The following is a 16,319-nucleotide window of genomic DNA, read 5'->3' on the forward strand; positions in this document are numbered from 1 at the left end:
GGAGTTTCTGCCATGGAAAATGTGCAAAGGCTGCATGTAAAGCTGTGTGGTGTCATCTTCCATTAAGAGAGGATGGTTATAAATGACTGTAACCATATGGAGCAGTGGAAAAGCCAGTTGAGCTACAAAGGTGCTGGGAGGGAAAGCTGCTGCTGCAGAGGTCAGAGCAGGATGGAGGCAGCACCACAGGGCCTCACACTCATCATCACTAAGCTCTGTGTGGTGTCATGTCAGGGATGCAAAGCTCAGCCCTACCTGTGTTGCTGGCAGCCCCCAGCACAACTCCAGCTGGACCTTAGCTGTCCTTGAAAGAAGAATCACAGGAAGCTAATCAGTAGTTCAGATATTGGGAACTCTGCTTTTCTTCTACTTTTAAACTAATTGTATTCTGATTCAATATTTATTGCTGGCACAAAGCCTCAGACAGGTGGGGAGCAGGATTGCTTCATCTGTTGTCAGCAGAAGATTTGAGAGATCATACTCCAGGCTCCCACTCTGCTGCAGGTGGTCTTATGTAAAGCCAGGTCCAAATCCCAAAGGCATCCCTGATGCTACCCCAGTGTTCTGGTACCCCATTTCACAGTAGTAAAATCTAGATAAAAGCACCTCTCTTCCTCAGGATAATGTGCATATGAAGACCCAAGGCTGTAAGAGGCTCAGTAATGCACAGTGTATTAGACCACTAATTTCTGCCATAATTAAGCTCAAGTAGTTTATTCTATTTTTGCATGTAATCATAGATCCCTGATTATGGTACTGAATTTCTGCATGGTTATAAGGTCACAAGCTTAGAAGTTTTCAACTTTTGTCTGAATAATGACAGATAACAGCAAGCTGTGTAAATGCAAGTGGAGTTCAGAGCCTCAGACGGTAAAGAAGGGTTGAGAGCTGTGGAGCAGACCCTGAGGCCAAATAAAAATAGCTGGGAGGGAAAAAAGGGATTTTAGGAAAAAAGTCGGAGAGATTTTGATTCAACTCTATGGTGAGTTTCCCTAGTTGGATGCCAGGTGCCCACCAAAGCCATTCTATCACTCCCCTCCTCAGCTGGATAGGGGATAGAAAATATAACTAAAAGCTCATGGGTAAAGATAAAGGCAGGGAGAGATTTGTCACTAATTAACATCAGAAGCAAAACAGACACAACTTGAGGAAAATTATTTATATCTATTTTATTTATTATTAATTGAATCGGAGTAGAGTAATGAGAAATCTTAAAAACACCTTCCCCCACCTCTGCCTTCTTCCCAGGCTAATTTTGCACCTGAATTGTATACCTGTTTCCCCACTGTGGTGCAGAGGAACTGGAAATGGGGGCTGTGGTCAGTTCATCCCACATTATCTATGGTACTCCTTCCACCTGAGGGGAAGGGCTCCTCAGACCCTTCCCCTGCTCCAACGTGGGAAGGAAAGGATGGAGATCTTCCTTCAGCCATGTGCTCTCTCTCTCTCTGTCCAGAGGTGCAGGCTTCAGGACCTAGTCAACAGTGAGAAAGGACAAACGTGTCTTTGACCCCCATTTTTTTGCCAGTGCCCAGTGCAAACTGTGAGCTTGTCCCTGTAACTCTGGGTTTCCTGGCTCTAACTTCCTCCCTCTCCAAGTCCCTGGTTCTTCTGCTGACCTGTGAGAGAGCTGGTCAGTGGCAGGCAGCCACTTGCAGAAGCCGTTTTTACAACCATGTATTTATCTTAAGCACTGTGTAGCATCACAGCAGCTTATAGAGGGATGGGTGGAGACAGCCCAGCTCTCACAGCTACCACCACAGCTCTGCCCCAGCTGCAGCATCACCCTGGGTTATCTGTCACAGACAAGGGACAGGGAACCTTGGCACACTACTGCCCTACCCCACCTGAGCTCTGCCTCGGTGGGTGTGGACCTGGGGTTACAAGTACATCACTTCTCCTGCAAACCTTTTCTTGTTTTTAAAGAAGAAATAAGATGGCCATCCAAGGTGCCCCTCTGAGCACCAAAACTCAGGGAACTTCTAGGTGCTCTCCTGGCCTCAAAGCTGGTCCTCACATAAAAAACCCTCAAATGCATATGCTTTTCAGAGCATATTAGGGAACCAGGCCTGTGGCCTTAGTGGCACCACAAAACCTGCTTGCTGACTGTAGTTTCCTATGGTTCACAAACCTGGCAGTAAGTGATCTCACAGCCTCGTGTCTCCTCTGCTGATGGTACCATGGGACTGCCAAACCAGCTGTCCCTTAATGACCTTCAGTTTTGTCAGGCAGATGAGGCTATGGCTCTTACAGTGGTTCTTTGTGCATGCAGGAGCATTAAGTTGAATGTTTCAACACCAGCCTCTCCCTTTTCATTTACTTAACAGTGTTTGTTACCTGCCTTATTAGAGTAATTACCTGAGTGCTGCAGGGCATTGTATAAAGATGAGGAAGCAGAAAGTGAGCTCTCAACCAGAGCTCCTGCTCCCTGAAAGCCTGGCTTCATTCAGAGTGTTTTGTTCTCCTTTTTTATGAATTATTGTAATAAATGGTCTGAGGGCTCAGACAGACAGACCTCAGGCTACATCTCAAATATAGTTCAATTGTCTTGGTTCAAACTGAATTCGAAAGTCTATGCCAGTGGAGGCTGGCATACTCTTTAAGAAAATTAGTCTGGCTGCTTTTTAAAGAGAGAAAAAAAAATCTTTGAAAGCCATGGAGACAGTGACTAATTGCAGTATAATTGAAGAAATGAGATTCAGGTTTAGAAAGGGTAGTGGCCCTTCTCTGTTCTCATGCAGAAATAATTTCCCTGTTTTCTAGTTATGCTATGAATTGTTCTTGTGAGATGGATACTTTAAAATTGATCTCATCTAACTTAAAAGCAAAAGCCCTGGTGGAAAAAAAAAATTAAATTCCACAAAACTCACTAAAGGAAAAGTCAAAGGCCAGAGTGGCATAGATAACACCTGCTATCATCCAGTGGAGCTGAACCAGAATATGCTCATTTCTTGTCACTGAAATGTTATTAGGATAAAAATAGCAGCATTAAAACTCCTGGTTTTTCAAAACATTCACTTCAGTAGGACACTGGCTCTGTGAGACAGCACTGTCTTTGGGTTTATGCAGGTATCTGCTTAGCCAGTTGGCTGATCAGGATGAAGGACTGAAGGCAGGTGCTCTCAAATAAAACTGTATTTTACTCTTGTTCACTGAATTTCAGAAGCAACTTAAAAATCCTTTCAAGGCCCAAGGCTGCTGTTTGAGAGTAGGGCTGATGCTGTGTCAGGCATGGCCTCTCTGCTGGGTAGAGCTGGGGCAGCTGCAGCAGGGCAGGGAGCTGATGGGATTTTGGGGCAGCAACCTCCTCAGAGAGGCTGGTACTATGGACTTGGAAGGTATGAGCTTGTTCCAGGTGCTCAGCCACCCTGAAAAACTTCCAAAGTGCCCAATCCATGGGTCAGACAGTGACATAGCCCCTTACAAAACTCCAGGGATTTTCTCTTCAGAAGAGATGGGTTCAGAGGATGAACTTCCAGGGTGTAGGTAGAAGTGGCTGGTTCAGTCCAAAGCACTACTGGGATAAAAGTCATGATCAGATCATCCCAGGGCACTGCACAAAGGCCAGAAAAACAAATCCTTTGGTGCAGATAGCCTTCTTTGGACGCTGCCATGTTTCTTCTCAGGAAGGCTGGGGGCTTCTTTCTTCTCCCACTTCTGCATTGTGTGAGTGGGTGTGTGAGACTGCTAAAAGTCCTTTCCTTTTGGAACACCCTTAATCTACATTTGTAATAATTATTTTTTTAATGTCATACCCTTCCTGGAAACTCTGTGTTTAATCTTTCCTATTATGTAAAATTCTTTGTTTAGGCTTCTGGTGTGCAAAGTGCATTCTGTGTGTTCCTCAGTTGATCAGACTTTACCTGTTACATCCCATTTTTAAGTTGCCTCTTTAAAATGCTGAAGTTGAAAGCTACAGAGTAGCATTTATCTCAATAGCTACAGAAGGGCATTTTAAGGAAACCCAAACACTAGATAAACTAATTTAAAAACTATGGCATCTCTAGGGAAGTAGTCTCCTACTTAGGTCAGGAGCAGATGGCAATATCCTAAATCATTCCAGGCAAAACTATGTTTAGACATGGCTTTTTCCTTGGCTTTCTGCCTCATTGATGGAGCTATAATACATGCCTGGTGCACCTTCACAGTGTTTTTCTCTTTTCTACACCTGGGTTTGTGGATCCCCAAAGGTTTTTTAACAATAACAGATTAGAGACTGATCCAAAGAAAACAGGAATTACTATTGTTGAAACACAAGTATATAGGTCTTTAGGGGCTTTATTCAGTTTGTTTGGTAGTTTTTTTCTTGTTTTTTCCCTGCACACTGTCACTAGTGCTCTGGAGCCCTGGCTGCCTGGTTTTCTCACAGCTGAGTCAAAGCAATCCCTAGAGCAGCCCTAAATAGATGCTGGACTAACTTCATCATAACAGGTATTTCTCATTTTTATGAAACCTGCAGACCTGCAGTGGGGCAGGGTCCAGATGAGCAGCCTCTGCCCTCCTCAGGTTTTCCCCAGGTAACTTCCCCCAGCTGCAAGGAAAGGAACCTCAGCTCTCCGGGGGCACTGGCGTGAGTCTGGGCTTACAGGGACCGGCCACCAGATGCCACTGTTGTCCCTAAGAATGAACCAACACCGGAGCAGGTCCCGGGAATCACTCCTCAGAAACGGGGTGAAGGAGCCTCCTGCATGCCGGGTGCCTGGACATCTCCTGGAGTCTGCTGCGCTCTCCCTTGGCCGCTGTTACTGAAGGGGGGGGGGACTGTCAAAACCCCCGAAGTTTGGTGACTTACCTGCCACAGTCACTGCAGGCAGACGACAGCATTACCATGCTTTATATGTATTAGTTTTCATTTATTTACAGATTAACCTGTGCTTAAGGATAGCAAATGCATTTTCAACATGGTCACGATGAGAATTGCAAATTTATCCCCCTATTCCAGTTTATCCATTCAAAGTTAATCCTGCTGATTCAGAAATGAAATTAGATAGGGAGTTAGGTAAGTAGTGATAAAATGCCACAAGTTTTCCAGCCTAAAGTACTGCCATCATCATCTGAAAATGTCACTGTAATGAAAAGTTTCTTCTGTCAAATGTTCTCTTTCCTTTCTTGTTCCAGTTTTTCCATGGTGAACAATGTGTACCATCCATTCTCTGGAGAAAATTGATTTTCTTCCTCCAGTAACTTTTGGGCTGGAAGAGCCAAAGAGCTTCAACATTCTCCTTTCAACACAGTCTTTTCTCCATTGGGCTTCATCCTGCACAGGATCAAATCCCTTTGGTGTTGTATGGCTAGTCACAGGATTTTTTTGTTTTTTTTTTTTTTCCTGGATTTCAGGTGGCCCCTGAGACAAAAGCAGTCATGAAGTGGTTGAGGTCTATCCCATTTGTGCTCTCTGCCAGCCTGCATGGGGGTGAGCTGGTGGTGACCTATCCTTATGATTATTCAAGGCATCCTATGGAAGAAAAAATGTTCTCCCCTACACCTGATGAGAAGGTAATGTTGCTTTTGCAGGGTTAGGATGTTGGTTCCATTTGTGGAACTATGGAAACATTTAATAAATAACAAACTTTGATTAATTTAGATCATGTACATGTGTGTGTATATGTATGCATTTATGTATTAAATATGTATAAATAACATAAATACATAATCCAAGTATATGTAAATATATATATATATTGTGTGTGTGTGTGTGTGTGTGTGTGTGTGTGTGTATGTACACAACATGATATCAGCTCATTTGGGTAGAGCTGATGCTAATAATTCCAAGGTCAAGTGCTCAATCCCCACAGAGGCCTTTCACTTAAGACTTGGACTTGATAATCCTCGTGGATTCCTTCCAACTCAGAATATTGGGTGACTCTGATTTATACACTTACTTAATGTACTCTAAAATATAGGATTGTTTACACACTATCAGCTTGGTCTGGAAAGATTTACCTATCTTTTTTGAGGCCAAATATGTGTTCACAAAGAACAGGTTAGAAAAATCCAGGTTTTAATTTTTTAAGGAGTAGGCTGTGGTATTTTTACCACTGGTTTTCAGAAGAAAAGGAACAAGCCTGACCATCAGTGTTATTTTCCTGCGGAATCCACAAGAAGTGAGGGGAAAAAAGACTTGTTGCCATATGGTGGCAGCCTTGTAACATTTATTCCAGGTCAGAGGAATAGGATTGGTTTCCCTGTCTTGTCCCTGGAAAGTTCCTCATTTGGGACTCACTGTAAATCTTCTGTGAAATTTTTTGCCATCTTTCCCATTTCCCTTTGGTTTCCTCAATCTAGTATTCATTGCCTACATGCCCACCAGGAGAACATCTTGCTTTTCAGCCTTCTAGCTGTGCTAAAAATGTCAGTGGCCTCTTCTTAAAAGTGGTTCTTTATATAAACAAAGAACTGTTGAAAATAGTCAGAAGTTGATCTTTGACTTGAAGCATCCTTTATCTTTGAGCATATCTCTAGGCTGACTTCTTCTGAAATGGCAGTTCTCACTAACACATATTAAATATTTAAAGATGTATGACTGTTAAACATTTTCTGTATCAATTCATTTCTTCTGAGCTGTACAATGCCTAATGACCATGTGTGTATGAAAATGAATTAGCAGTAAAATTAACCAGGCACTGCACAGCAACAAGCCTGTGTAAGAAATATCTGGTGGGTGCTAATGTAAGCTACAGAACCTCTTGCTGAGAACTGGGGGAAATCATAAAATTATGCTTTTACATCCCACTGCCTGGGCTAGGGCTATCCTATGCATAGGTGGTGAAGGAATATTGCCATGTGTGCTTTGTCAAGCAGTCCACCCCTGGAATGGAAATACAGCAGTACTTCCATCATTTCCACTCAGGGACAGCATGTGTGTTTTGAGTGAAAGGATGCAACCACACAGACAAAGGTCTCTATCCCAGTGTAGTGCACAGCTGGACAAACCCTAATGGAACTCCTGGTTTGCAACACAGTAAGATAGGGAACCCTATACAGGTGACTGCTGCATAGTCAGTGACTGCAAAGGCTGGAAATTTGGCTACAAATCTGGAAGTTTAGAACATGCAGGGGAAGGCTGGGGATGAAAAACTCATTTTTCAAATGACTCAGCAGAAGAAACCTTAACAGCCCTGTTAGTATCACTTGAAATTTTTCACAGAAATATATAAAACTTTTACCAACGAAGTGACCTGCATTTAAGTAATGTGATCTACAGCTGCTGCTGTCAGGGAACCTGTATCCCAAAATACAGCAGTTTGGTTATCTGCCATACATTGGCCATAGCCATTGTTCTGAATGCTGACCTGCTACATTCGCTCTGCAAGGAGAAACTTGCAGACCAGGGTGAAATGCTGCAGAGCAGATGATAGCCAGATATTAAAAAATCAAATTTTAAGAAATGTATTCAAACCACATTTCCCCATTTGAAAATGCATCTGTGCTTCCACCTCCCCATGTCCGTTATGGTGCACGTGTGGAAGCACAAGGACCCTCTCCTCTGCTCCAAGAGGAGCAGAAATCTGCAATGCAGATTTCATGTCTCTTTTTGGCCTGCACCACAACCTGGGGCAGTACTGGCTGAGAGCAAGGAGCATCAAAGTTGGACAATGTCCTTACACTCACATTCTTGCATCTGGTTCAGCCCACCTGAAAACTTTCCCATATTTCGGGGTTTGTAGAGATAGATGTTTTCACACTTTTTTTTTAAAGAGAAACTGAATTGATGACTCTGCTCACCAGAGCACAAAGGTCCACACCAAGTTCACTCCCTTTGGTGAGCTAAAACACTCCCTCCCCCTGAAAAACCCAGCCTGTGACAGTGAGTGGGGTAAAAGTGCTGGCTGAGATAACAGCACTGGCCTCACTTTACTAAGTGAAACCTCACACTGCCAAAGTCACAAGGATTCCTCTGTTTTTCCCCTTTTTGTTCCTCTATATTATACCTAAAAATCTAAGTTTCCTTGAGGTCCATGACTGGTCATACATTGGCTTCTAAGTGGTTCCTGTTATCCAGGAACTGGTTTTTTCCTCTTGTCATGACCACTGGCCTTCTTTCACTTGAACTATTGGCCAGGCAAAAGCCTTATGCCTCTTGGTGGGAAACAAGGGGAGGCTTGGTCACGTCACTGGAAATAGGACATCTGCAGATGTCTTTGTGAAAGGTGAGGATCATACTCCTAACTTACATAGGCACTTTCTAAATTTTGTATCAAATACTTTCCATGGAACTTTCAGAACTGGGACTCAAATTCCTGTAGAAATTAAAGATATTGAGCCTGACATTGAACTATTGGCATTAAAATTTCTTCTTAACGTGTTTAATTAATGTCTGTTTCATTTCAGCAAAACTTTGAATGACACAATTTGCTGGTCTGAGCAATATTTACACTCATAGAAACTTAAGGGAGTTGCAAAAGCCTTTTATATTAAGTCTGAGTTTTTAGTTTCTGGTCAACAGAATTATTTCAGTAAAGTGTCTTTACACTTATATTAATCTCTCTTTCCACCTTTCCTTGCTCACCTATCTGATCCCATAATTGGCTCAGCTATGTGATTATTAGAAACAATCACAAATATTAATCAATGTCGTGTGCTTGGCCATTTGGGTCTTTATCCTTAATGATAACACTAGGATAAAGCTTTACAATCTCTTCTAAAACTAGGATTTTAGCCACCAAACTTCTTGCACACACTGTCTTAAGCAATATGGAATGAAACTCGTGATGATGAATAGTAGTATCAAGTAGCACCTGATAACTACTGTAATATCAGTGTTGAAATCTGAGAGTCTTGCCTTAGCAAGATGATGTCCAAATAGACAAAAAGGAGAGGGAGAATTTTTATACGAAGTTGGAATAACCATTGGAGAAGAAGGGCAGGAACATGATTCAAATAAATGGTTTCTTCAGAAAACTGCTCTTTCTTCTGTCTTCACTACATGTTCTTCCACTGTTCCTTTCTGTGTGGTGGCTGCTCTGCTCTTCATCAGTGTCAACACTCTTTGGAAATCAGTGGTGACATCCTACATCATCACATCCTATCCTTCACTTTTTGGAATGGTTTCTACCCCACACAGAAGCAGCTCTCTGAGATCAAACTGGCAGGTTTTCCTGTGTGAGTGATAAGTGCAAAACAAATTGACACTGACTATTTTAAACAGCAGCATTCAGTGTGACGATTTAGTTGGGCTGAAGGGTAAAAAATATCAAAAACTAAACCAAAACCTAAAGGAGGCCTAAATTTCAACTTTAAATCCTGGGACTTGAAGTACAACCAGTCCTTTGCTCCTGCCCCAGGTGGTAGATTGAAGCCAAGTATCAAAACATCCACTGTTATTTAATATGTTGTCACTGGATAAATATATTGGATTGCAGAGAAGAACTCTAGAGAAGAAGACAAACCAAAATTTCTTAGTGACAAACAAAATTTCCTTGCAGAGCAGTTCATCATCTCCTTCAGTCTCGAGGACACAGGGTGGCTCATTGTCTGGACAACAGCAATGGAAAAGTTTTAATAACAGCAGTGGCAAAGTTTTCAGTTTGTAAAAGCAAACATGTTCCAATCATGTCTGTTGCAGGTGTTCAAGATGCTGGCTAAAGCCTATGCAGATGCACACCCCGTCATCTCCGACCGGTCTGAACTCCGCTGTGGTGGGAATTTTGTGAAACGTGGAGGTATTATAAATGGTGCTGAGTGGTACAGCTTCACTGGAGGTAAAACCACTTTACCATCATATCAAGTGAGGTAAAACCTCTATGTGACCTTTATAAGACACCAGGGTTTGAGCATAATTATTTTATTCATTTCAGTTTGGTTAAGGTCCCACCCATTGAAAACATGATTTTTAGGGGATTTAAGTAGTAAAATCTATGTTGGTAATGTTTTTATGCAGATAACATGGGATGCATTCAACCCCAATGGGACTTGAGGAAAATTAATAAGTTATGCAAAGGTCAAATTTGTTATATAATATTTTTATTTTCAAATCTGACATGTAGAAATAAATGCTTAATGCTATGCTCTCATTCCTTAGCCTCATGAGTCTGAATCCATCTTGTAGACAATGCATGTGTTGCTTTCTCATCTGTTTAAATAAACTTTTTTTTCAGGGAAAACTACCACAGAAACAAACATTCCATTTATTTTTGCTTCTGCTGTTAATTTGATTTCCCCAATAATAGTATTTTGTTTTCTTTAGAATTCCTTCAGTACTGGCATGGATAAAATATCAGTGTTCATAAATTTTCAGCAGCGCTTCACTTGTGTTTTCCAACAGGACTCAGTTGGATCCCCAGATAATTATGTTGAAACTAGACATTTGGAATGCTTTGGGGGATGTGTGAGAATTAGGTTTAGATCTCTTTGGCTTACTTTCTTCCCCAAAATTATATCCAATATCTTTTGTACAGAAACAGTCTGGAACATAATAATGGCAAAAGGTCATTTCTGTTCTGGTGACCCTTGGCAATCACCTCTGATACAGCCGATTATACAATTACTGTGGTTAACCAATCCATATTGCTCTATTGCTACTTCTTGGCCAGGTGTATAATAATGTAAATTTCTGATTTTTTGCCTGAAAGAAATGTCACTGTCAATAGTTTTTATAGTTGAAACAAGTTATAGAATTCTGAATTTGTTGAACACTTTTTATATATTTGCAAGCACTTTTTACAGTATAATAACCCACACCCATGGGGACAGCATTCAGCTGACTGCAGCAGCAAAGCTCCAGCTAAAAGCTACATGGCTGTTCATGAGCTGTCCTCTTTCTTTTTAAACCTGTAGGTATGGCAGATTTTAATTACCTTCACACAAATTGCTTTGAAGTTACCGTGGAGGTAGGATGTGAAAAGTTTCCTTTGGAGGAAGAACTGTTTACAATCTGGCATGAAAACAAAGGTGCCCTTCTGAATTACATGGAAATGGTACTGCTCTGCTTTTACAGACCTTTTTGCTTTCTTTTTTTCTTTTTCATTCTTTGTCAAAATTAATTTCTTTGCTGTTTTCCTGGTTAGCTCTTGAGATGATGCTGAATCAAACACCACACTCCTCCAGGGGTCCCAGTGCCTCAGTTTATCTGGCAGGACACATAGGTGGTATTTTGTATATGCTGCAGAAAGGATTGAGATTGAGGACTGCAAAGGCCTTGAAAATAGTGAGAAAGGGAAATATCTGTAAATACTTTGGGCAGCATGATTCATCAACTGTCCAAAATTTTAGCACTAGATAAAACTGAATATTCAGAAAAGAATGAATCAACTTTCCTCTTGAAGACTAAAGCAACAAGATCTGCTCTCCAGAGCGCTTCCTGAAATTCTCCTTTCCATATTCCATGTTTGTGTCCCATAGCCTCCTGTCCCACAGCAAGAAATTTAGATTCAGCTAAAATCTTGCTAGAAATGCCATTTACACACTTTCCATCTTGATTTCTTCATGAAAGTAGTCATTAAATACCTGAAGCCAAATCTTCTAAAGGAAGAACTGTGTGTCTCTGAGCATTAAAACATGACACTTAAATGTCATTTTTAATAACAAGTTTAAGCTCAGCAAAAACAAATACCTCACTGACAATAAGTAAGTGAGCACAGAAACAGAAGTTGCTCATCTTTCTCTCAGCCATTAGTAGATTAGCTTTCTGTCATGCCTTATTTTGATAGAGTATGCAGTAATTTAAAATTGTTAGGAGTGTTTTTATGGCCTTTCTAAGCAACCTCTTGCTACTTGTGGTAAGTATTATCATTCAATAAAGTCTACAGTACAGACCACCAAACTCATTTCTTTTTACAGCTGTCTGATGAAAATGAGTTTTAGTGAATCCAAATGGAGCTGGGTTAAATCCATATATATTACAATTGAAGTCTTCAAGATGTAAAGATTTTATAGTGTGAGATACTGTAGAAGTCTGTGCTGGAAAAGCTTTTTGAGTAAATGCAGGACAGTAAGCAAAACAACTTTGCAGATAAGGGTGACTGAATTACCCATGATAAGGATTAAGTCTGCCATAACCAATTCAAACTTTTCTTATTCTGATATATGCCAGGCTGTTTGGTGTGTGGGTACAAATATACTTGGCTCAACACACAGAAGTGGAATTCATTTTCCTAAATGCTGATCTCTTCTACCCATCAGAAGCAATATCAAAACACCCTGCCAAACTCATGTGACACCAATTTGAGGGAAAAATGCAAAATAGTACATTTAATAAAGCAAATCAAAGCAAGATTGAGAAAGAAATTTCAGTTTTGTCATTTATATCCTGTCATATTATAATTACATAATTAGTATTGAAGCTGGATGAGGTCATACTACTTTGAGTATGTCTACACTGTAAATTGAATTTGAGTCCATGATGACTCTTCTGACCATATTTACTCTCTATCCATAAGATAAATCCCCAAGTTCATGCTGCAAAGCAAATTGTAGTGCTTCATTATAAGGGATAGTTTTCAAATCCTTATATTGAGTTGCTCCTAAACTTTCCAGTGAATAGCTTAACTCAGTATATGGAACAGCTGCTTAACAAGAGCAGTGACAACACAGTCTCCCCTTAAATTAAAAACTCACGTTAGACTAGACTTTTTTTTCAAACTTAGTATTATCAATTACTCTAAAGTTGGATACTTTAATGATTTTTTTAAAGCATCTTTATATTCCAACAGAGAAGGAAATGTGCTTTTCCCATTGTTTTGATGCTTTGTGGTTTTTTTCTCTTCTTCTCTTGTGACAAGGGTACTGACAGAGGGAAAGTGAGTAGAAGACAAAAGAGGAGGTGGGGAAGAAGAACAACCCAAGCTGGTCATAGCTCCCCACCTCCTCTTTTCTCTTCTACTCACTTTCCCTTTTTCATAGAAAAAATCAAAATGGAATTATTTTTCACTTAAAAAGGTCATATACATTTCCAGATATAAGATATTTTAAATCTGGAACACTGTAAAAAGAGAACCTTAAGAGGCTTAATCTTCAATTACTTTGAACTTTTATTCTGTTTTATTTTATTGAACTTCCAGTATAGCTGTTAGTGCACCTCCTTGTATGAAAAAATTCACATTGCTCTCCAGTTTGTCACCAAGCACATGTCTCAACAACTCAAGCAGCTCAGTTCTGTGCTTGTAGAGGAGGGGAAATGGCTGTCATACACACTGCTGTCATGACATTCTGACAGGCAGTGAAGTGTAGGCAGCAGAGTGATGATGAGTCACAAGTACCTGAAGTGATGCCTTCACATTGTGTTCAGGGTATCAGATTGGTTTTGAAAGCCTTAACTTTTCCTTTCTTTGTGGTTCTGTGTCCAGGGCAGACATTCGGAACAGTCCTTAAATATTGTGGTCACACTACGAGGTGCCGGTGATTTGTGCAGAGAAGGGTCTCTCAATGCAGAGCCACATACCTATCTAAAAAAAGCTCTGGTTCCATTTTCCCTTTCTATCAGTCCCCTTGCACCTCCCTAAATAGGCAATGTGATCTGAAGGGGCATTATCTCCTGAGAGCCTCTGAATGGGGTGAACTTTTTGACAATTGTTTCCTCTCTCCAAAGGTTTCCTTGTGATGAGAAGGTGGTATTGTGGTGACTCCCATCTAACTCTGCTTTGCTTTGCCAGGTTCATCGGGGGATAAAAGGAATTGTGTCCGATAAGTTTGGCAACCCAATAAAAAATGCTCGTATTTCAGTCAGGGGCATTCAGCATGATGTCACCACAGGTAATATTTTTATTTTAAGATTTTTCCCGGGGCAGATTGAAAGTACTGGGAGCTTAATCTGCAAAAGTATTACCATGTTTGGTAGAAATGACACCTTAATGGAAAACTGAAGGCTTGGTTGGGGTCCTCTTCTAGAATAAGAAGAGAGAAGGTGTGTTAAGCTGACTGCTAAGTCTGTCCTGTCTCTGGGATGATGGAGCTCTTGATGTGAAGAATTCCACCTGGAACAGTCTGCTGTCCACCAAAGCTAATTTGGGGGAATATGGCAACAGCTCTGCTCAGAGGCTGTAAGGCAGCATGTGGAGATGTGGAGCCTTGATGGAATAAGTTAGCTGAGATATTGTGAACATGTTGTAGGTAGCGCAGTAGGATCTCCTCTGATTTTCACAACTAGAATAATTGCAGAAATTGAAGGGTCCACAACCTTTCCTGTTCATGTGGAAACACATAAATATGTGCAGTTTTTGGACAATTATTTTTAGAAAATTGAATTATATCCACTTTATACCTGTCACCAACTGATAAACATATATTGGGGCATATACAACTGCTACTTTTCACAGTCATAATGTTCTGAGCTCTTAGGCTGTCACTGAAATCAATGCTTTGTTTTTGTTATTGATTTCAGTGAGAACAGGGTAGGCCATAAAAGTGCAAAATAGAAGATATGAATGGTTACATTTTGGTCTAATGGTCTCTGTTGAATCAATTTGGAAAGCCAGAATGGCTTATAATGTAGTGGTTGTTTTCCAGCTTTCAAAAAAACTAGCACCAAAGGGGATACAATAGTGGAGATGATGCAGATTATTGAGGCTGGTGGGAGACTCTGGCATGAATTAGGGTCTTTTTCAAACTTCTTCTCAGACAATGGCTTTCCATTGACAGTGGACCTTTAAAGGATTAAGAATTAAATAAAAATATGTTTACACTGTAGGAAAGAGAGTATTTGGTCTGAGTTAGGTAGGGATAAAAAGTTTTTTGATTTTAGTGTTAAAAAGAACTAAGAAATTCCATGAGAAAATAGTATTAATCCAACATTAACTGAGCTAAGAGACTTGCCATTCAAAATAAATGAAATATAAAATGAGCAATAAATTTTTCAGTTTTAAAGCTCCCTGCTTTTGCCTACAGGGTCTAACCTTCAGCTGCAGGAAATTTACACCCATTTTACACTAATGGCAATTTATACCAGCTGCAGCTCCAAGTCCATAGACTTACATGCGAGAATGTCTGCAAAGGAATTGAATGTAATTTAATGAAAAGAGGGATTTCTTAACTCCTTAGACATTCTAACTATATATATGTGTATATATTCCAGCCTGGATTCTGATTTTGCTTTCTTAAGTTTCACTTAGTTTTAAATTGATTTCTTTGGGAGTTATTCCTTGTACCCTTGGGAAAAGCAGCATGAAGGAAAGCATCTCTTCCCTGTGATACAAAAACAGCAGGTAGTGACATTTTGTATGTGAATTTTACTCTATTACCTCCCAAGAGCTAGTTTTTCATGGGCAAAGTCTCTTTTTGTCATCTAGAGTTTACCTTCAAACATTTTCCAAAATCTGAGCTGCTCCCATAGCCCACCCCTTAGCTGCCACCTGTGTGCCCACGGGTGCGTGCGCAGCTACAGCGCTGTGGGGCGAAAAGCTGAGCTTGGTTTTGTTGTGCCTGTCCCTTTCCCAAGCTGCCGATGGTGACTACTGGCGGCTCCTGCCTCCGGGGACGTTCATCATCAGTGCCCAGGCTCCGGGCTACAGCCGGGTCATGAAGAGGGTCACCATCCCCGCCAGGATGAAGCAGGCGGGCCGGGTGGATTTCGTCCTGCGGCCCGCCGAGGCCTGGCCCAGCAAGCTGCTCCGGCGCTCCATGGAGGACGCGTACGACCCTCAGGACCCGCTGGAACTTTTTGACCCTCACGCCCAGCACGGGCAGGCCGAGGCTCGAGGAGGGTCTGCAGCAGGCAGGGAGAAGCCATGGTGGTGGTCGTACTTCAGCTCTCTGGACCTGCACAAACCCCTGTGGCTGCTCAAGCAGCGCTGAGGGACGGCGTCGTGCCCCGCTCGACTCGCTCCGCTGCCCTTCCAGACACCCTCGCTGCTCTTGGCAATATTTAAATGTTTCATTTGAAAATATAATATTAATTCCAGCACGCTTGCTTCTTTTGTTTTCTCTTCACACACAACTGAGTATATTCAAGTGGGCTTTTAAGTATTAAAAGCAACGGTGCACATCCATTCAAAGGCCAGATTTTATGCAGTTTTCTTCTTAGTAATGCTCTGTACTTCAGCCCATGTAGTTAATCATCAACACATTTAACAGACATCCATTATTTATTAGGTTGTAAGTACCTGCAGGAAAATATTCCTGATCCTTTAATGCATTTTTGTACATGTTTTAATACATTAATGATAACATACTAAAAACAACATTCAGAAACACTCAGAAAACTCTTTTATTTTCCCTTTTTACATTAGCATATTAAGTTCATTACCTCTTCTAATAACAGCTCAAAATATGGGGTCTTTTCTTAAATTTTAATATTTTTACAAATTTAAAAATAAGCTTTTAATGTATTTAGCAAAATACTGGAAAATGCCTTTACTGCTGAAAATACATACTATAAATGTGTGTAG

General features: G+C 40.9%; 1 protein-coding gene across 1 annotated transcript in view; it reads left to right on the forward strand.

The window, feature by feature from the left end:
• The window catches only part of CPZ (carboxypeptidase Z), a 34,078-nt gene extending 18,243 nt beyond the window's left edge, over positions 1 to 15,835 (forward strand). The window contains exons 7-11 of the mRNA XM_009099181.4: positions 5,338 to 5,496; positions 9,566 to 9,701; positions 10,777 to 10,916; positions 13,590 to 13,689; positions 15,371 to 15,835. Of these exons, the coding sequence (XP_009097429.1) occupies positions 5,338 to 5,496; positions 9,566 to 9,701; positions 10,777 to 10,916; positions 13,590 to 13,689; positions 15,371 to 15,726 (891 nt within the window). The 3' untranslated portion in view covers positions 15,727 to 15,835. The remainder of the gene's footprint in view (positions 1 to 5,337; positions 5,497 to 9,565; positions 9,702 to 10,776; positions 10,917 to 13,589; positions 13,690 to 15,370) is intronic.
• The last annotated feature ends 484 nt before the right edge of the window (positions 15,836 to 16,319 follow it).

The sequence above is a fragment of the Serinus canaria genome, chromosome 4 (genome assembly GCF_022539315.1).
Source record: "Serinus canaria isolate serCan28SL12 chromosome 4, serCan2020, whole genome shotgun sequence".
Lineage (NCBI taxonomy): Eukaryota > Metazoa > Chordata > Aves > Passeriformes > Fringillidae > Serinus > Serinus canaria.